This window comes from Culex pipiens, chromosome 1 (genome assembly GCF_016801865.2).
Source record: "Culex pipiens pallens isolate TS chromosome 1, TS_CPP_V2, whole genome shotgun sequence".
Classification (NCBI taxonomy): Eukaryota; Metazoa; Arthropoda; class Insecta; order Diptera; family Culicidae; genus Culex; species Culex pipiens.
The window spans coordinates 85,612,716-85,633,851 of NC_068937.1; the positions used below are offsets into that span (position 1 = coordinate 85,612,716).

Below are 21,136 nucleotides of genomic sequence, written 5' to 3' on the forward strand. Positions count from 1 at the left end.
AAACATTTAATGAAAGTTGATGTTGGAATTCATCAAATAACACAGTTTTGACATTCATAATGCGAACTTATATCCGAATAATGGATAAAACAAGATGAAGTGTCCGGATTTCGAAGCGTCCGGGAATTCGAATCATGACGTTATCCTGCAACAGCGAAATTTTACAAATTCAACCAGTCAAGGTCGAGTTTGCAGAACTGGCTACTACTGCGGCATGTCATAAGCGCAAATCCAACGGAATGAGTGGATTGGCTCCGTGGTCTTGAAAGATTCAGATGAAACGTTAATTTGTTGATGTGAACAACGATTGAGCTGGGTGATCAATAAATCAAACATATTCTATATAAAACAGTTTGTCAATGCTTCCATCGCATACCTAATTTGACTTTATTTTTAAAATAGGATAAGTTATTATTCAGTTTATTTTGCATGTAAAATTTGATTGATAAAAAGTGTTTCAGAACTTTTATAATGTTTTAAAATATCGAAAATATTGTTTTATCAGAAAAAAATCACATTTTTTCATTTTCTAACATTGCAAATCAGACTAATTGGCTACAACTTGAAAACATGTACATGGTATAGAAACATAAAAAGGATTTTCGGAAATAGTTGAGTTTAGTTCAATATTTTTAAATAATCCTGATTTGCTTGCGTGACCTCTATGAGAATAAACATTGTCCCAATTGCCCAATTCCATTCACTCAGAACAGTTTCTTAACAAAGATCGTTTGTAAGCTATACTGGTCCGATGTATGCCATGTCAGTTTATATTTAACTAATTAATAAACAATCTAAATCCGACAAACTTCGTTCTGCCTTTTTTTCGTTTGTTGATGTTTTTAACTGTCTAGTAACTCTTCCCATACAATCTGCAGATTTTCCGGAATCGGTCCCAGAGTGGCCAAAGTTGTAACTTTTTGGCGTAAGAACCTTCCTTGCACTTATACGAACCCAACGCAACAAAGAGCACCTCGATCCGACGTTCTGTGTTGAATTGATTCGCGTTCGAACAAAACCTTCGAATTTTTTTATATACAAAAAAAAACAATTTCCCACGAAAACAGCATGATTCGAAAAAAAAGTTCTCCGATCAGGCTCAATTTTTTTCTGGGGATTCCCTGGCCGAAATAATTAGACCCGTATTTTATTGTTTGACCATTAGGGTGACCTACGCCGTGTTAGGGTAGTACGAAAAATGGCAATTTTCGTCGATTTTCGCAAAATCCACTTTTTTCAAAAAATCATATCTCCGCGCCATTTCATCCGATTTTAGCTGTCCTAGACGCAAAAGAAAATTGATTAGTTTGGCCATTTGGGAAAAATAGTACACTCAAACCCCGATGGTTTGACACGAACTGTTGTCAAACAAACGGGGTCACTTTTTAGTTTGACACCCCTTTTACACGGAGTTCACACACACTACCGAACGTTTGTTTTGATAGTGTGCGTAAGCGCCGTGTAAAAAGTGACAGTTCGTCACTTTTTAGTTTGACTTTGACCAACCAACGGGGTACAAACTAAAAAAATGTCAAACGAAAAAGTGACCAACCACCGGGGGTTGAGTGTATGATGTTTCAAAAATCTAGCTTATCATTTAAAAAGGTCGTATAAAAACTTAAAATGCTGTTTTGAAGGTCTCGGAACCAAAGAGCCTATGTCTGAAAACATTTTTATCGGATTCCTCGGAAAATTTCACATAATATATCAAAAAATGGTGAAGTTATGTTTTCAATATTCTAAGATACGATTTTTTGAAAATAAAAACTGTGTTTTTCGACGCGCCACGCGCAAAAACGGGAAAATGACGAAAACGGGAAAAATCGACTTTTTTCACTAAAACTGCGATAACTTGAAAATTTTAGCGATGACCTATACATGTTAGAGTACCAAAATTTTCGTAATTGAAATACGCAACTTATAATTATTTCGGCCAAGGAACCCCCAGAAAAATTCTGAGTCCGATCGGAGAACTTTTTTTCGAATCAAACTGTTTTCGTGGGGAATTGCTGTATATATAGATTATCTTCAGTATTTCCTAAAAAGGCACCAAGCAGTGCCGAAACATCAGACAATCTAAAATAATCGCCTAAGAAACAATCTCGCTACATGGAAGAAATAATATCCAGACTTTTTTTTGAAAAGGACCTATAAGCTATTGTCTTTCATATGTTTATAGGACCTAATAAAAAAAAAACTCTAGATATATTCTGCTGCCAAATATTGAAATAAAACTGCACGGAAAATTAAAAAAAGGCAAACCTGTTCAGCACATTTATTGACAGACACATTAGTACCCATTAGAATAAATTAGCACCCCTCATTTGAGCGGACGTTTACAAAAGATTTTTATAACCAGTTTCTTCAATTACCAAAATGTCACTTCACCGAATATTTGTGTTATTTTGTGCTGTATAGAATATTGCTACAAACTAGCTCTATAATGATACGCAAGTCAGCTTTCATTCTCATAACTCGTTTTAAATAAACTGTCAAGCCAACAAGTCAGTTAGTAGAGCAAAACGTTATAAACAAGCAGTAGCCATTCTTATAAATCGATTAAATTTGAATAAGATTGTCGATAATCGTCAGCTGTGCGGTAACTCCCTAACTCGTTAGCATCATTCATGTAAGACGGTGTATGCTAGAACAATGCATCGAATTGTATCCAACGGATAATCTACCGGAATAAATTTAGCTTGCTTTGTAAGTCTACTTTACGCGATCTAGAAATAATTCAACGTAAGGAAGTGGAAGTTGTTTTGAAGATTTTAAAAGTGATATCATACATGTTATTAAACAATCAGGGTGAATGTAAATAACCTCATTGGCGAAGATTAAGTAATTTTATTATTGTTGTTATTTCATCTGTGTGATAACAATACCGCACCATCAACTGGGGCGAATCGGGAGTATAGTATGAATAGCGATAGCGCGTTTTGGAGCACTTATGTATTTGGGAATGAATGAACACATTTTGTTGCTCTGAATCTGGTCTAACCGAGACCACTCAAAAATATCAAAATATTAGGCTGCATCATTGCTAAAACTGCTGTCCCAATTCGTCTCAAGTGCCCGATTCTCCCAGATGACGGAAACAAGTTTGAAGAAAAACGAACGAAACAAATGCCAGAAGTGTATGAAATAAATAACATCCATTCCATATCACCTGTCTCAACATGTGTTTAAAAAGACTCAACGATACAATGTTGTTTATTCTAAGTGTATGTGTAATATAATATTAACTATTTTTTAATGATTAAGGGAGGATTGCAAATTCATTGTTTTGTTGTAATGAAGATATTAAATGACTGAAATCAACTTTGAGCTATTAACGCCACAATCAGTGGGAAATCATGTTGACTAGTTGGATCACATCTGAACCAGATGTGTTATCTAGTAAAGAATATCACAAAATAAACGCCATGTCATCTTGAGATCCGCATTTTTGATGATCGAACCAGGTAAACATGTTATACGTATATGTGTGCTTTTCAAGACAGAAATAGCTTTTTTTAAGGGTGCACAGCAACCAAGGAAGTTGTTGTCTTCTTATTCCAAAATTGACAAACTTACGGACCCAATCCTGCAACAATCTGATTGTAAAAATAGGCAAATTTTGTTGTAAATCGCTTAGTAGACAGTACTTTAGGGGATGAATAAAAAATTATATCGATAGTTCCCGTGGTTTCGAAAATACTAAAATATTTGTAACAAAAATCTTGGTGCAAAAGCTCTGGTTGATGTGCACCGTTAAGCCGATGAACGTCCGCTGGAACAAAATTTTACTGGCGTTCAACATTTTCGTTTACTCATTCGTCTTTAAAACCGTCAGAGGGAGGGAAGTAGAATCTTGGATTTGGATTTGATTTGAAATCGAGAAAAAAACTTAGCTCTCCCAAATGCATATTTCGATTAAATGTTGATGTGCTAAAAATATTGGTCGATGTTCTCGATTCGATACAAGGCTTTTGCAGGTCGTGAAAGTGGTTGAGAAGCTAACGAATAACGGGTTTTTCGTTCTGTCATTTAGTTGAAATTTATATACACCGATTCAGTTTCTTTTTTTAAGTTGATTTTATGAGAATATTTAACGATGTGGATGCTGCAAAAGAAGTCTGCAAATCGTCGTGATTATGCTATTATGTCGGACGTGCCCTTTGGGCCAAATTTAAATGACGGGGCAATGCACAAATGATCTTGTTTGTTAATGTTGTCATTGCGTGCTTTAATTTTTGTTTATTCAAGATTAAACATCAAAAACCGTTTTTCTCAAAATTGCCAAAAAGGAAAATGCGACAAGCTAGCACGCTAACATCGAAATGTTGAGTCAAAAGAACCATCTTGTGAAAGGGAAAAATAAAAACCGAAGCCATAAAAGAATGCTTCGATGGCTGTTCTTCGAAATAAAAAATGCAAAATTATTTTTTGTTCTCTCATTACCTTGTGTTCTGCAAAATAAAGGAACAGCATGTAACTCCATCAGATATCTAATGTTGACTCATCAGTACGTATAATAAGTTCTCAATAAGAAATTGATTTAGAAAATATTGTTTAAGCTTTGTTATTTAAAAAACTTGAATGTCTTTAAAACTAAATATTAAAATTGTCTAATAACGCAGAGATCAATGCAACCGCTTAGCTGCAACCCATTCATACGCAATGTAGGTTAGAGTGGAGAGACTTGTTCTTGGAGACAGTTGATTCCTAGCATATAACTAGTCAGCGTGTGATAAAAAATGCATTTTTTAGAAAATTGTGATAAACTGACTTGATTCCTACATTTTACAGTAACTGAAACTAGCCTTAAGTTTAATTGAAAGGTCTTGTTTTTCGTACATAAAATCCTTTCGCAAAGTTGATGGTACGTAAGTCATCATCAACTTGCAGTCTTAAATGTTTGGTAAAAGTATCAGTCTTTGTAAACATGCTTGATTGCTAAATATTTTTAATGCAAAACTTTTTTTTAAAAACACATTTCTTTAAAATATTGAAGGGGGATCAAGTTACTCCGGATATAATGTGAAAAGCCCGGTTTGAATATTTTTTTTTCAAGCGCTCTCTTTTTATCAAAAACCCTTATCAGCAGCCAAGCATAGTAGAATGTTTATCCGTTCAACTCATGAAAAAAGTTTCTAGTTTCGTTATAAATTTAGGGAGCTATGCGCGATTGAAAACAGAATCAAATCTTTCCCCTCCACTCCTAGAATGTTTAAATAAGTAACAATTTGATGCATCTCTGCGAACATAATTCGAAATAGCTTGAGTGTTTTAAACCGTAAAACCGTCAAAATTTTATCAAATTATGAATAAGTCAAACTACAAACATCGTCACGATTACATAAAATTCTTATTTTTTTACAAAGTATGTAATTTAAGCCTGCAATATTCTACGTCTAATTTTAAAGCTCTAAATGGTTTGACCTAAAATATTTATACAGCTTTTGACAATATAGCACTGATGGCTATTTTGCAGGGTAGGTACTAACGTGTAGTGTACCTGTTTTTTGTCCTCATACTCGAAGTTATGACCAATTTCCGTGACTAAGATAAGCCTATCAGTATAAACCTAATCTGTTAGAAATTAAACTTTCTCATTATTTCGTATCCGACCTACATAGAAAAAAATATGTGAATTTACTCGACACGGAAAAAATGAATCACATGTAAACTCAGTTGATGTAAACTTGAGATTCGACGTAAACGGTTGAATCACACGTAAAGTCATGTTTTTACGTATAATTTGTTGCAAATTTACATCAAATTGCATTTAAATTTAAATGTTTTGTGACGTGCAAAAGTGTTACATAATAAATGATGTAACATTCTGAAATATTTTTTTGTGTGACGGATATTGAATTTATAATTAAACATACACCACAATTGGCAGGATTTTTTTTTCATTGAAAAGCAAAGAAAAGCCGATTTGTAAAAACAGGATAGTAAGTTAAACCGTTTAAAGAAAATCGCTCTGGATTCTAATATGTGCTGTACTTAATTCAATTCGACGAATTCATTCATCAAAGTGTTTGTACCCTTCTTGAAGGTGTACTAAAGGAATTTTTATTCTAATTAAATTTGTCTCAAAATGTGTATATCTCTTACAGCAATTTTCAACACGTGTAGGGTTTCTGTAAGAATATTGTCAAGGAAGCAAAATTTATATTTTCGAATAAAATGTCATGGCAATGATTGCATTCTTGTCAAGCGATCAGAGGTTATTAAAAAAATTGTAACTTAAATCAGGTACAATTGTTTACATAAATGTTTAAATTCTGAACAGAACATAAAAGTTTTAAGCAAAAATATAGTATGCAGCTTAAATTCCCAACAAATATCAACTTTTTTTTAAATTCTATCGGCCTGTTTTAATCGCTACTTGTGCTCGTCGCTCTATAAGCTTGGGCTGGAAAGCAATTTGTCACGGTATGACAGCGAAGCAGAATTTGCTGAAACAAGTAGTACGCTCAGGTTTTGCAAAATAATTAACAGACCTCATCAGTGCCACTCGTTGTGTGTGCGGTGTACAGAAATGGACTGCTGACCTTTACACGGCGACGAAGTGAAACGAAATGAAAAGTAGAGAACAAAATCGTTTGTTGCAATGTGCGCGAGTCGCCCCTTAAAATCGCGCGACTCTCTTGCGGCCCGCTGGAACTAGTTTTCAACGGTTTTATCCAAGCGCGCGCACGCGTGTTTCGGAGTGAGCGCGCTAAACGAAAGTAAAGTTGGATATTTTTTTGTTCGGGTCGGGGCTCTCTCACTTGGTCCTTCTCTTTTACATCTTCAAAATTCCACCTTGAACAACACTTTCAGAAAACTTCATTTTTATCTTCCAACCTTATTCGCCTTTGTAGTGGCCGATGTCTCTGTCTGTCTGACTGTCTGTTGTTGGCGTGTGTTGCATCATAGCGCAAGGCCGTCAGGTTTCGGTTCGGCCAGAGAGTTGGTCAGACCACCGACCGAACAAACACGAACTAGGTACCAACTACCTACTAGTGGTGCCCCTCAAGAACCCACGGTGGCACAGAGGTGGAAAATAGCTATGACTTGACGGAATTCATTCACCTTTCACGTGGACCAATAAAACCGAACCGAACTGACATAGCTACAGAAAATGATACAAGGAATATAACTTACAAATTTTACTCTGTTCTAACCGCTGCTGTTGCGCCACGTGCAATTTTCAAAGTGTGTTGAAAAGATGAAGGATGTTGAAATAGGTGTTCGAAGCACTGACCGACTGGTTTAGAGTGATAGAGAGGTCAACTGTTTTGTTAATTTTCTTTCAGAGTCACAAATGTTTAATAAATCTTCTTGAATTCTTCACAAGCACTGAGTGCACCAATTAAAGCTTTTATGCAACCTTAATAATTTACAAACTCTATGGGTACACCGAAAACACTTTGTCTTCTTCTTAGGTTCCAAACGTTGCTGCCAATTCACCACGATAGCACCTGACTTTTTTTTCTTCACTCGGGCGTCACTTTTGATTTCGTTGCAATTTCACAATTGCCAATAAAAATAAAAGTTGCAATCAGTTGGGGCTATTGATTAGTGGTAATGCGAAAATTGCAGGTATTATTTCTTTTATATTTGCTGCACACTGTTCAAAGACGACGAACCCTCCTTTCTACAGGCTGAGAAAATTTTAAATGGTGGACAACACTTGATATATTGCACGCGCGCGCCTCCTCGAACAGAACTCCACAATAACCTGGACCAACGCCGAAAAGCACACCTGTACGACACGAATGTAGATTCGAGACTGAGCCGAGAGATCGTGGCTTAGTGCTTTACGGCTTGTGGGGTGGTGGCGAGCTTGCGATGGGAGAGTCTAGCTCGGCTTATTACACTTCTACCTTTTTTTACTTTTTTGCTGTATTTAAGCACCACTTGCGACAGTACACAGAGCGAGTAGCCAAACCATAGAGAAGAAAAAAATCTGTTGAAAAAAATAATTTGAGCAGCGTTCAGGCATTTCGGTGATCATATTCTGATAAATGGCCGTTTGGACATGTTGGAACACAAAACGCGTTATTTGCGGCGAACGCAATGTTGGTTGGTACGTTGTCAAGGGATAATTTCTGTAATTTTTGGTTTCTTCTTTGCAGGTTGCTCGGTCGGAAGAAATTGCGCAGCGTAAAAACAAGCTAAATTTCTGAACCATCATGCGGCTCCATTCCAAACTTTCGAAGCTCATTCTTTGAAACCTTCTTTGATCTCAGCCTAATAGGGTCCTGAAGCACTAAGTAAATTTGGATATACAACGATTAAAAACACGCTTAAAAACCATTTCTGATCACTTTTTGTTATTTATTTTCATGCAAAAAAAAATTGTCAAAACAACATTTTTTCGATGGATCAACTATGGTCGAGGGGCGTGACATTGGCCTTAATGTATTATTTTTTGCATTTAATTAATTAAGGAATTAAATTCCTCGCGTTATTGGATATTTGACAGCTCCACACCTGCTTTGAAAACATTGATTTGCCTCGTGTCGCTTTCGTTCGCACAACTGTCAAGTGTTTGTGTTTTGATTAAGTTTCAGGGGGAAAAAATGTCAGCGACGCATTTTCGATGTCGCGGCCACAATTCTTTGGCTTCGACACGCATCTTCCAGTGGAGGATTGGGGAAACGGATACATCGGCGGTACGCCGGATGATTTGGAGTACGACGCTTTGAACGACTCGGGGGATTTGGTCCGGTTTGAGCAGAGGAAGGCGAGGTTGCAGCTGGATCTGAGCGTGTGGATGATGCCGAGAAAGCCGAGGCTGCAGCATCTGGTGCCACGTCCGGCGATGCAGCAGCTTCATTCGCAGAGTTCGTTGATGGCGACGATGCAACAGCAGCAGCAACAGCACCATCAGGCGGGGGGACAAGTAAGAAGGGAATTTTTGAACAATGGGAGATTTTTGATTAATTTTATCTTTGTTTTAGATGGTTCGATCTGAATACGAACAAACAGACGGCGCAGCATTCGATGCCCCGCCGCCGGAAGTTCCCAACAGTTTCCCCAATTTCTTCATCTAGGGATGGGAGAGCTACTCGAATTCTAACCAGCAGCACAGGAGGATCAGCAAAATCATCCACTGTTATCATTATCGGCAGCAGGGTCAGAATCGAAAGCCGCAGCAGCAAAAAACCGCAAATTGCCAACACCATCATAGCAAGTGAATCGCTCCGGGGAGTACGACGGGACAGCGGGACAACGATGGCTGCTGGGGATTCACAGCTTACTACAAACAACGATTTCTTTTTTTGCGAAAAAAAAAACTGCAGTTGAAAATTGAATTTATTTTGCAATTTGTCATTACACTCAAACCCCGATGGTTTGACACCAACTGTTGTCAAACGAACGGGGTCACTTTTTAGTTTGACACCCTTTTTACATGGAGTTCACATACACTACCAAACGTTTGTTTTGATAGTGTGCGTGAGCGCCGTGTAAAAAGTGACAGTTCGTCACTTTTTAGTTTGACTTTGACCAACCAACGGGGTACAAACTAAAAAAGTGTCAAACGAAAAAGTGACCAACCACCGGGGGTTGAGTGTATTTAACAAATACAAGTAATTTAGACTTTAGTTTATATTTCAAAGCACAATTTCACAATTTTATTATTAGCACTCCAGCATACTATCGACTGTTGATCTGTTGAAGGGAAGATTCTGGGACAGCGGAGTGATGTAATGCTTGTACATTTTATTTGGGATCGGAACCAGGAACGCGACCGTATTTCCGGAACTGTCCGGGCGCATGCCATCTAGTCGGTTTAACCGTGTAGGAACAGTCACCCATCACCTCCACCTCCGTTGGCCGGAGGCTCCTGCCAACGGTCGTTCTCCGACTGACGGTTATCACGAAAATCTCTCGAGGGTCATTGATCCAGTTACTGGTGGTGGTGCTGCTGCGGAACATCATCGTTAAACTGATCACCAGGTTCGCCAACGGCAAGGGTGCCACCACCATTTCCCGGAAACTTATGGGGTAGCAATTGATCCTGAAACGAGTTTCAATTTTGTACACAAAAAAGGAGGTTAACCTGCCGGATTGTGCTATGTTTCAGTTGGTTAGTCAGAAGTTGGTGACACAATCACCTGTTGCAACCAAACGCTCACCTGGGAAGATAGCTCCTGCTTCAGTTGCAGATGCTGATCTGAGTGTCCACCACCGCCATCGCCGTCGTGATTGTTGTAGCCACCACCTTGTTTATTCTTGCGATCGATGAACCGGCTACCGGTCGCCGCTTCAACTATTGAAGTAATCTCCGCCGCCGGAATGTCCACCGGAGTGATCTCCGCCATAATCGTAGACCGACTATTCGACGACAAAAAAATACTCCAAAAACAACAACAACAATCGTGCGCAATGTCGAACTGTCAAATCAATGTGGTGTTAAAAGAGGTGGCGATGTTTTGATCGTAAACAATCATTAATTTTTCGTTAATTTGTTAATTTCGGCAGTTAATTAATTAATTTATTTAATTTTTTACTATTGTCGCGCCCCTCGGGCAAGTGTCCTAAAAGATTAAAAAAAGATATAGCACAAATTTTTAATAAAAATTGAAAAGTCAATTCCTCAAACTAAAAATGAAAAACCAAATGCAAAATAAAGTACTTGTTCCGTAAATGGGCTGAGAACATTGCCCATTTACCGAATGTTGCTCGCATACTGGGCTGAATGAATAATGACGAGGGGGTCGTCAACGCGAAATATTATTCAATGAAGTTTGAAAATAAATCAACCAAGTGCCGTATCAGAGGTTTGAATCAAAGAAGTTTAATAAACAAGTTAAACACAATCTTTGTGATAAACAGAGGTTAATAAAATAAAAGAACATTCGCAATTCGCAATTTTCAGAGTAAGAACGGGCCTTCACCGATCTTATGCACTTTGTTCCTGACGAACACGCACTGCCCTTACACCTACATCTCATCCTTGCTCTGAGTCAGTACGAGCAGCACGCTAGAACACGCTTTGAGTGTTCGTGCCAGGCATGCACACCTTCTTTTCCGGTAACGCATACTAACTCGGCCGGGGTGGTACATTGCGTAGGGTTTGATGTAAGTATAAGCGCCTAACCATTTATAGTGTGCCTATCAGCTTTCATTAAAGCAAAAACTATTTTATTTTTAGTTTGAATTTGAAAACTTATTGTTATTTACTGTGTATTGTTTGTTCCTGTGTGTGGCCGAATGGTTACGCTGTCCGCTTTGTAAGCGGATGATTCTGGGTTCGATTCCCATCTGCTGCAAACTTCCATCGGATGAGGAAGTAAAATGTCGGACCCGGCCTTGGTTGTTAGGCAGTTAAGTCATTCCAGGTGTAGGAGTCGTCTGCATGCCATAAGTACAAACAACACACCAAACCAAGCCTACTCCGGTGGAATCGCTGGCGGCGGTTGGACTCGCAATCCAAAGGTCGTCAGTCCAAACACTGGGGTGGAAGGTTCCTTGGAGTAGAAAGAGGTTTGGGTGCTCTCCCCATTTAAGCCTTCGGACTCCTAGGTTCGAGCAGAAACTTGCAATAGAGAACACAAAAGACCCGGGGGTCGTTAATGTGGATGGTTTGATTTTTTGATTTTTTGATTTTTTTTTGTTTTTTCCTGAAATCTTGCCTAATGTTGAGTCGTGTTTATCTGTTGCTATTTCTTCTGTCGCGGTGTTTTGTTACAATGTTTTGGACCTAAGCATGTTATTCAAAAGTTTACCAAAAGTACAATAATGTTATGTGTGTAACATTGATCATTCAATATATTGAGTAAGGACTCGAACCTTACTTCTTTGAAGAAAAGGGCGTAGATTAAAACAATATGCAATAAAGGAAAGCATACTACATGAAGTTCGATACTGAAAGAATAATTGTATTTTGAAGGATAGAAGAGTAAAAGCTGTATAGAGCTATCTAAGCCCGATCTCACACACACTAGCTCACCATTTGTTTTGCTGGCTGGTACAAAATTTAACCTCACTTTTTTTCGTGTACGTACACGCAATACATGCGCACGTAGATAACTCTATGAAGTAGACACACAAGCACACCACAAGCCACCAGCAAGGTCACGTGTTGTCATCATGATAACGGAACCAAGCCAACGTGGAGGTAAGAAAATGGGTAACTTGCAAGGAACTAGAGCAGGCCTGCCCAACCTTTTCGGCTCAATTTTCACATTTTTGATCGTCAAAATTACAATTGTTGATTTTGTCATGGTTTCTTCGATGGAATCGGTTCTCAGATGACTAGTGAACATAACTTTACCAAAAGTTTGAAAAAATATTTATACAAGTCGTTTTTATCTACATTTTACGGCAAAAATCAATCCGGCCCGCGGGCCGGACCAATTTTTCACTTAAAACTTACATAAAAACGACCCGCAAAAATATTTTTTCAAACTTTTATCAAAGTTATGTTCACTGTTCATCTGAGAACCGATTCCATCAAAGAAACCATGAAAAAATCAACAATTGTAATTTTGACGATCAAAAATGTGAAAATTGAGCCAAAAAGGTTGGGCAGGCCTGAACTAGAGCAACTGTTTTGACCAAGATCAACTAACAGCACTACGGATGTAGTTCCGCTCCTTCCAGGATGTTCCTCACCGGGTGTCAACCGAAAAGGTATCATTCACCCTTGGCCTGCAATAAAATAAAAGTACATAGTAACAAAATTTTCGAGATGGGATTTCGTTACGAAACGTTTTCGCTTTGCGAAAAATGTAGATTAATACCGCGTATAAAAACCTTAGGACAAAGTTCTTTGTAAAAAAAAGGTAAAAAACCAAAATCAGAAAAAAAAAGTTGAAAAAAAGATTGATTGATTTTTTGTAAATTTTCATACAAAAACTGCAGAAGAAGTTTTAAAATTTTCAAATCTCGCTCCAGTAAATATGCTCTAAAGTGCTAAAGTACCCACATTAACTCAGTGCGGACGTTACGCATCGGCGGCCGTTACTGATCGTGTGGTCCGCCCTAGAACCGCCCTGGCGGACCTAGGGCGGGCCGCCTGGGCGGTTGAAATTTGACATTTGAAATTTTTCAATTTCGTCCGCCCTCCATCCGCATTGGCGTGCCATGGGCGCATCGCCTGGGCGGTTCAAACTTATCGCTGAAATGTTTCAATATCGTTCGCCCCTCAATCGCCGCGGCGAGCCAAAGGCTGATTGCCGTGGCGGTTTGCATCTGAAGGAATTTATTTCGAATTTGACATTTCAGTCAGTTTTCAACGAGCTTCGGTGGGTGTTGTTATTTAATCGGCGGCTGCTGATTTTCGTTGTTAAGTTTGTGTTGGGAGAAGTGTTGTGTTGTTTAGATTGTTAACTTATGTAAACAAACAGTTGAAAGTGCGTTTGAAATAGTGATTGAAGGTTGTTTTGCAAGAATAATCGTTATTGTTGGTGTAATTTATGTGACACCCCTTATAAATATTGTTGGCAGATGTGCAATCATTTGGAATACTTAGAATTTGATATGTTTCATTGTTGTTATGATTTGATTTATTCTTTTTTGTATGTTTGTATGGAAATTTGGCGTACATTTTGGTAAAAAGTATATCTTTCCCAGGGAAACCTCTTGAAGAGTATCGAGGTGGCATTTACAAAGCGGATTTTGTGCCAATGTTTACTCAATTAATGTTAATGTTTTTTTGTGTGAATGTTAACACTCCAAAGGTTGCGGGTTCAGTGCCAGCAGTGGAGGCAATTAGTGGTGCAGAAGCGATTTTTGTCTTTGTTTTGTTTGACGTTTTTTAGGTGTGCATGATGCAGGACGTGGGTAGGAAGTAATTTCAATTATTTTCAATTATCAGTTCAGCGGCAACAATATCATTTAAAATGTGTTTAATTTTTTTACAGCTTCCTGGATCATTTATAAATGAACTGCTTATATGTATTTATCTATTCTTCATTTGATTTATTTGAATGTTTATATCATTCCTATTCCTTGTCCTTTTTTCTACCATTCCTCCATACCATATATGATTAAATTTCATGAACTAACGACGATTACTGAAATAGCAATGGAACCATCTGAATTTTTTTTCTTTAAAATATAATTATCTTTCTTCCAGCTTCCGGGAATCTTCTTCAATTTTAATGCCTACATTTATCTATTCACTAGATGATTTATTTAAATGTTTATATCCTTCCTTATCCTATTCCTTTTCTTTCAGCAATGGAACCATCTGGAGCATTTGTCTGTTTAATTATAGTTGTTTTTTTGCAGCTTCCCGGAATCATCTTTAAAATTACTGCTTATTTGTATTTATCTTTTCACTGTAAGATTTATTTTTATATTCATATCTACCATTCCCCCATACAATATATGATCAAATTGAATGACAAGAAAGGGCATGGGGTGTAATCTACTAGGATACTTTCTTCGGATTAGCTGCGCTTGTGTTTGATTAGATTAGAGTATGAATTGTTAACATTCAATACGTTGACTGTTTATATGTAAGTACCAATAATACATGAACATTTTAAATAATTTAGTTTTTAAGAATTAGTTAAAGAATTATTTTTATTTGCAGGAAATGGAAAATCTTCGCAACAAGTTTGCTTATCAATATATTATTTTGTTTCTTTATTTTTTTCATCATTTCACCTCAGTGAACTAACAACGCACGTAAGATGTATTGAGAACAACATTATGTTGAAAATTATGTTTTTTTTCATATTTTTTGTTTTATTTCTAAATTTCAGCACACAAGAATCTACAAAGATCTGCATTTCTATATAAGGCACTATGTGTTTTTTTCAGTTTTAGATGAACTTAAAAAAACACTATCAGAATCCTGAAGGAACCTGAACGGGTATTCTGCTTGGGCTGATGAAATATGTATGAATGGCGAATCGAGGGCGGGCCAAGGCGGTTGGGGCATTTTGGGCGGATGAACTTTATATAGGGGGCGGATCGGGGGCGACCCGCTGGCGGACCAACCTACAGGGGCGGCTGAACCGTATATGAGAGGCGCATCAAGGGCGAGCCAAAGCGGTTGGGGCTTTTTGGGCGGATGAACTTTATATAGGGGGCGGATCAGGGGCGACTCGCTGGCGAACCAACCTACAGGGGCGGCTGAACCGTATATGAAAGGCGCATCAAGGGCGAGTCAAGGCGGTTGGGGCTTTTTGGGTGGATGAATTTTATATGGGAGGCGTATCGATGGCGACCCGCTGGCGGACCAACCTACAAGGGCGGCTGAACCGTATATGAAAGGCGCATCAAGGGCGAGCCAAGGCGGATGAACGGCGGGTGAAACATTTCAAGGCAAACCTGGGCGACCCCGGGGCGAGTCGCTGGCGGACCAACGTCACGATAAAAAAACTGATCGTGCGCCAAATTGTTGCAAATTTTATCCGCCTGCGGGTCGCCCGTGGTCCGCCAAATCAAACGCTGGCGGATCGCCAGAGCGGTTTGGCGGTCCGCCAGCGAACCGCCGGCGGGCTGCCCAGTCAATGTGGGCAGCGACAACCCAAAATAGAGTACAAGCGGAAACTGATTATAATATTTTAACCAACATCATCCGCTTCTCACAAACGTGTACCAACGTCAGGTCGAAGCCATTTTTGTTTGTAAATAAGGAAAATTGCTGGAAATTTACGCTGTCGTTTTTATGCGCTGAAGTGGAAATCCAGAGTTTTTTTTGAAAAGGACCAATAAACCATTGTCTTTCATATCGAGAAATTAAAAGTGAGAGTGTGTGCGTGCAACATGGAGTTAAACTTTTCGAAGTGCCATGGGAACCTTCACAGCAACTGCACAGAAAGTTTAACTCCATGTTGCACACACTCTCACTTTTAATTTCTCGATGTTTATAGGACCTAATCAAAAAAAAAACTCGAGAAATAAATCAAGATTGAAACTGCAAAATTACGGTGCACTAATCACATTTATAACGTGAACATCATAATCCGTAAGTATTGCGTAAATATGTTTGTCACTTTGTGAAGTTTTTTTTTCAAAAATTTGAGAACTATTTTTTACATTATTTCAAAATTAATTTATATATTCCAGCGGAAGATGGCTTACTACAAGGGCGCGGCCAGCGAGGGTGGCCGAGCGATGCAGCTGATGAAGAAGCGAGAAATTGCCCAACAGGAGATCGAGTTCCGGAAGAAGAAAATCGAGGAAGACCTGAAGGTCAGCAACATCGAGAGTAAATTCGCCACCCACTACGATGCCGTGGAACAGCAGCTTAAAACGTCGACCATCGGGTTGGTCACGCTGGACGAGATGAAGCAAAAGCAGGAGGACATTGTCCGCGAGCGAGAGAAAAAGCTTGCCCAAAAGAAGGAGGAAAAGGACCGCGAGAACCTTCGCGCGCTGGAAGCGAAACAGGCCGAAAAGGATCGCCAGAAGCGGCAGATTCAGGCATTGTCGTTTAATCCGGATGACGACGAGGGGGACGATGATGGCGACAACGACGAGGAGGATGATGAGAAGGGGGATGAGCAGGAAGAAGCGCTGGAGATTAAGCCAAGAAAGTGGCAGACGGAGGGCACGGCAGAGCCGCGGATTAAGAAAATTCGAAAGAATCCCGACGTGGACACGTCATTCTTGCCCGATCGTGAGCGCGAGGAAATGGACAATAAACTGAGGGAGGAATTGCGGCAGGAGTGGGCGACCAAGCAGGCTACACTTAAGGATCAGGAGATTGCAATCACGTTCAGTTACTGGGACGGTTCCGGCCATCGGAAGTGTGTCACGATGAAAAAGGGCAACTCGATCTACCAGTTTTTGCAGAAATGTTTGGAAATGCTGCGGAAGGAGTTTAGCGAGCTGAAAACCGTTATGGCCGATCAGCTGATGTACGTGAAGGAGGATTTGATTTTGCCGCACCATTACACGTTCTACGATTTTATTGTGACGAAGGCGCGCGGTAAAAGTGGGCCGCTGTTTAATTTTGATGTGTACGTATTTTAGATGCTTTATTAATTTTTTTTTGCATATTTTATTAATTTTATTTGTAATTCACAGCAAGGATGACATCCGTATGATCAGCGATGCCACCGTCGAGAAGGAGGAATCCCACGCCGGTAAAGTGTTGTTGCGATCCTGGTACGAGCGGAACAAGCACATCTTTCCTGCCTCCCGGTGGGAACCGTATGATCCGACAAAGGTCTACGACAAGTACACCATCAAGGACAAGTGCAAGAAGTAATCATTATTTATCATCATTAACAATAATAAAACAGACGATTAGTTGTATTTAAGCAAGTTTTTTGTTTGTTTTTTTAATCCGATGTAGTAGGTATGAAACTTATAATTTCAAATGAAACTGCAGACTTTCTAGATGTTGATGACTCGGCTGAGCTTCTGCACGCGATTCAGCAGGATGTCGCCCTGCTTGATGGTGGCCTGATATTGCCAGTTCTTGCTATCGGGACGGTTCGTCTCAACGATTCCACCCACGCGATCCACCTTGCAGTGCAAACGGCCCGCTGCAATGAATCTGGACAGCTCGGCGTCGACGTAATCCACACTCACGCCGAACGCATCGGCCATGTACTGCAGCGTCAACGAACGGTACGACTCGAGCAGCTGCGTGTACGCCGAAATTCTCATCTCGCGCACGTAGAAACGGTAATGCGGATGGAACAGGACGTCCTTACGCAGTACAGTCTCGACCAGCGCAAGGTTCTTGAAAAAGTCCGAATAGTGGCAATTGTACAGCGAAAAAAGATACTCCTTGACGTCGGGCAGCTGGTGCAGGACTTCCTGAATTTCCGCCCCTTTGACGACCTTGTCACGCAGCTCGTTCCGCGGGAGGCTGATCATCGACACGTACACCGTATAACGCACAAAGGATGCGTAGTCCATCAGTTCGTAGCTGGTGAAAGTGCTGACCGTATCCAGGAAGAAATTGGCCGCCGATCTAAAGTCACGAATCGCAACGCAATACGCACCCTGGTAAACCTTCAACCGGTTACGACGATCCCAGTCGCCACCCTCCTCGATCAATGTTTTGGCCTTCTCAATGTTGCGCGTAATCAGGTCATGATCCAGATAGAACAGCCCAATCCGGATGTTGTGGAACACAATGTCCAGCCGGTGGCCCAGCGAAACAGTCTTGTCGTACGTCTTCCGGAAGGCAGAAATGGCTCCCTCTTTGTCGCCGATCCGGCACAGATATTCAGATTTTTTCAAATTTGCCTCCCGCACTTCCATTTCGCCCAGATTTTTCTCCGCGTCCTCAATGACCGCGTCCAACTCTTCCACCTTCTTCCGGTTGAGCTCCTTCATCTCACCGAGCAGCTTCTGGTCAACCGTCCAGCCCAGATCCTTGCAAACCTCCTCGTACCACGGGCCCATATTGTCCGCCTTGATGGCCGTCAACAGTTTGTCCACCAGCGCTTTGTCCTGGTTATGTTCCGACAGAGTCAGCAAAAATTTGATCTGCGACAGCTCCAGGTTCGGGTTCTTCTCCAGACCCTGCTCTTCCAGGTTTTCGATCGGCATTTTGGGCAGATGTTAGTTACGCTCACGCTGTTAACAAAGAAATATGCTGAAAAGGGTGGAAATACACCAAATTTAACGTAAAATTCAGGGAAAATTACTTTTGTATCCTACCTCAAATCTTTCTAAATAAGCAATGTCATCGGCATGTTTGAAATTTGGCGTTGCAAAGTTGGCAGCGCTGCACACCAAATTGTTTTCACTGGAATTCAGTAATGCTTTACTGAATTGTCATCAACTGAAATTTCAGTAACAGGGACTGCCGAATCGCATTCAGTTGATTTTGTTATTAATTAGTCAATAACCATACATTCACCATTTGTCGAATGATTTTCACCAAATTATACACAAAATAGAGTAAAATCATAAATATTCCATTCCCCAAACAAGTCTACAATTTATTAAATAGGTTTTGTTACAATAATTTTTTACCTATTTTTACTAGAGAACCTGGAGCTTTTAATAATATCTCTAGTTATTGACTATGCGGAATATGGGTTTGTTCAACCTAGACCCGCTGACCGTACTGTACACTCAAAATCAGATGTACCCTTCAAAAAGGGTTTTATCTACCCTTTATCTGTCATCCCAAAGAAAAAAAACCCTTTTTGAGGGTTACTTCCACCCTTTTTTTCAAGTTCACCCGTCGTCACCCTTTTGCAAAGGGTTACTACCGGTAAACTTGAAAAAAGGGTGGAAGTAACCCTCAAAAAGGGTTTTTTTTCTTTGGGATGACAGATAAAGGGTAAATATAACCCTTTTTGAAGGGTACCGTAATCTGGGGTGAATCGGGACTACAGTCTGAATAGGGACAGCAGTTTTTAGAGCACTTAAAGCTTTTAAATTTGGAAATGAATGTACACATTTTGTTGGCCTGAGTCTGTTCTAACCGATACCAACCAGAAAAATCAAAATCTTGTGCTCCAACATGGTTAAAGGCTGATACGCAGATGGGAAGGAACGCAAAACTCCATACAAAAAAACGCCCAAGAAACGGTCAAGGAAAGGGTCACGAAAAGATTTTTCTTAAGCGGTACGCAGCTGAAAAGTAACAGAAACGGAAAGATTGCGTTTGACGTTTCTTCGCGCGGTGCTTGTTTGTAATATGTTTTGATGAAAAAATCATAGAATTGTAATTTTCCTGTTTGAATGCGACTGATAATTACAAACGTTTTAATAATTTTGTATTGGAGATAATAATATTTAAAATTCCCGCCGAATCTCAAAAAGCAGAATATTGAAACTAAAAGGACAGATTTAGTTTTTCGGTCGAAATGGAGTAAAAAAAGAAGTTGTCTTCATAGATGTCGGCCATCGTGTCACCAACAATTTATTGCTAGTACCAACCAGCTACCTCTGGATTATGAGTCCCCTGCACTGTCCGATTTATCCACACTCGCGGGACCAAAATGAAGTAAATCTGAGTGAAATTAAACTTGACAATAATCATACAAATATCTATGTTCTTACTGAAAATACAATAATAACCTTCGGGAAGTCGCGTGTTTTCGCCTTTCTTACAAGTGCCCTTACAAACTGTGTACAAAGTACACGTACGCGACCTCCGGTGGGATAATCTGAAATTTTGAAATCCAACCAAACAACAAATTCAAAAACAAACATTTCAGAAATTTCAAATAACATTTTTTTTTTAAATAACAAAGAAAATTTCAACAAAAATCTGAAATTTGGAAAATCAAAATTAAAAATATGCAGAATTAAATAATAATTTTAATTTTTAATGTTTTTATAAATTCCATAGATCAAAAATGTTAAAATTCGAAACGAATGTGCAAGTCGAAATTCCAAAAGTTTTAAAAATCGGAAATATAGAAATTCGTAAATACAAATTTACGAAAACCTCGAAATTATAACAATCAAAAACTCTATTTCTTCCAAAATTAAAAAATCTAGAATGAAAGTTTAAGAATAAAGAAATTTAAAAAAAATTAAGAAATTTAAGAATTTAAGAATTTAAGAATTTAAGAATTTAAGAATTTAAGAATTTAAGAATTTAAGAATTTAAGAATTTAAGAATTTAAGAATTTAAGAATTTAAGAATTTAAGAATTTAAGAATTTAAGAATTTAAGAATTTAAGAATTTAAGAATTTAAGAATTTAAGAATTTAAGAATTTAAGAATGAAGTGGCGAAAAGAGATGAGGTGCTGAGAACGGGCTCGATTCGATCGTCAGTCGTTGCTAAAATAAGTTTTTTTTGGTGTGAAAAACTCAAAAATCCGACTGCAAATTTCGCAGAAGTGATGCGTGGTTAAGAGAAATAAGAAGAGCAACTTCAACTCGAGCTTTTTTGAAGAATTGTGAACTGTGAAACGGGTGTAAAAGAAAACATGGGCGTTTAGGTCTCGGGGAGCATGATTGTTGTTTGCAGCGAAAGTTGTGTGAAGGGAAAGAGGAGTGAAAGAAGAAGGAAGAGAGAAGGGGAAATATGCATGTGTGTTGTCCTGCTCCTCAGAAAGAGGAAGCAAGAGAGAACGGTTGTGAGAGTGCCCCTGGAATGACGTCTGATCGAGGTGTGTTGCTGAAAGAAATGTCACGGGGTGAAGCTGTGTGTGTGATGCGATGATTGCCACAGACAAGTGGAAATAGTTTTTGTTTTTAACTTTAAGAAAATGACGAGGAAATTAAACAAATTGTATTTTTTTTGAGAGGGGAAAGTGA

General features: G+C 39.1%; 4 protein-coding genes across 6 annotated transcripts in view; 2 read left to right on the plus strand and 2 right to left on the minus strand.

The window, feature by feature from the left end:
- LOC120425488 (ABC transporter G family member 20) overlaps window positions 1–7,747 on the minus strand; it is a 33,439-nt gene extending 25,692 nt beyond the window's left edge. For both annotated transcript variants that reach the window (XM_039590033.2, XM_039590032.2), the window contains exon 1: window positions 7,141–7,747. The gene's annotated coding sequence lies outside the window, so the exon portion shown is untranslated. The remainder of the gene's footprint in view (window positions 1–7,140) is intronic.
- A 156-nt stretch (window positions 7,748–7,903) lies between these two features.
- Window positions 7,904–9,472, plus strand: LOC120425490 (uncharacterized). 2 transcript variants are annotated; one of them, XM_039590036.2, is made up of 3 exons: window positions 7,904–8,057; window positions 8,115–8,884; window positions 8,943–9,472. In XM_039590036.2, the coding sequence occupies exons 2-3, from the start codon at window positions 8,582–8,584 to the stop codon at window positions 9,033–9,035; spliced, it is 396 nt and encodes a 131-aa protein (XP_039445970.1). In that variant the 5' UTR covers window positions 7,904–8,057; window positions 8,115–8,581; the 3' UTR covers window positions 9,036–9,472. The 2 variants fall into 2 exon arrangements, with proteins under 2 accessions (XP_039445970.1, XP_039445969.1); XM_039590035.2 differs by having other exon boundaries at window positions 7,906–8,061.
- A 6,326-nt stretch (window positions 9,473–15,798) lies between these two features.
- Window positions 15,799–17,213, plus strand: LOC120425476 (protein FAM50 homolog). The gene is made up of 3 exons (XM_039590011.2): window positions 15,799–15,913; window positions 16,015–16,910; window positions 16,978–17,213. Exons 2-3 carry the CDS (start codon window positions 16,021–16,023, stop codon window positions 17,159–17,161), a joined length of 1,074 nt encoding a protein of 357 aa, XP_039445945.1. The 5' UTR covers window positions 15,799–15,913; window positions 16,015–16,020; the 3' UTR covers window positions 17,162–17,213.
- Window positions 17,204–18,709, minus strand: LOC120425475 (26S proteasome non-ATPase regulatory subunit 6). Its single transcript, XM_039590010.2, has 2 exons — window positions 18,571–18,709; window positions 17,204–18,505 (listed from the first exon to the last, which is right to left on the minus strand). Exon 2 carries the CDS (start codon window positions 18,457–18,459, stop codon window positions 17,290–17,292), a length of 1,170 nt encoding a protein of 389 aa, XP_039445944.1. The 5' UTR covers window positions 18,460–18,505; window positions 18,571–18,709; the 3' UTR covers window positions 17,204–17,289.
- Between the last annotated feature and the right edge of the window lie 2,427 nt (window positions 18,710–21,136).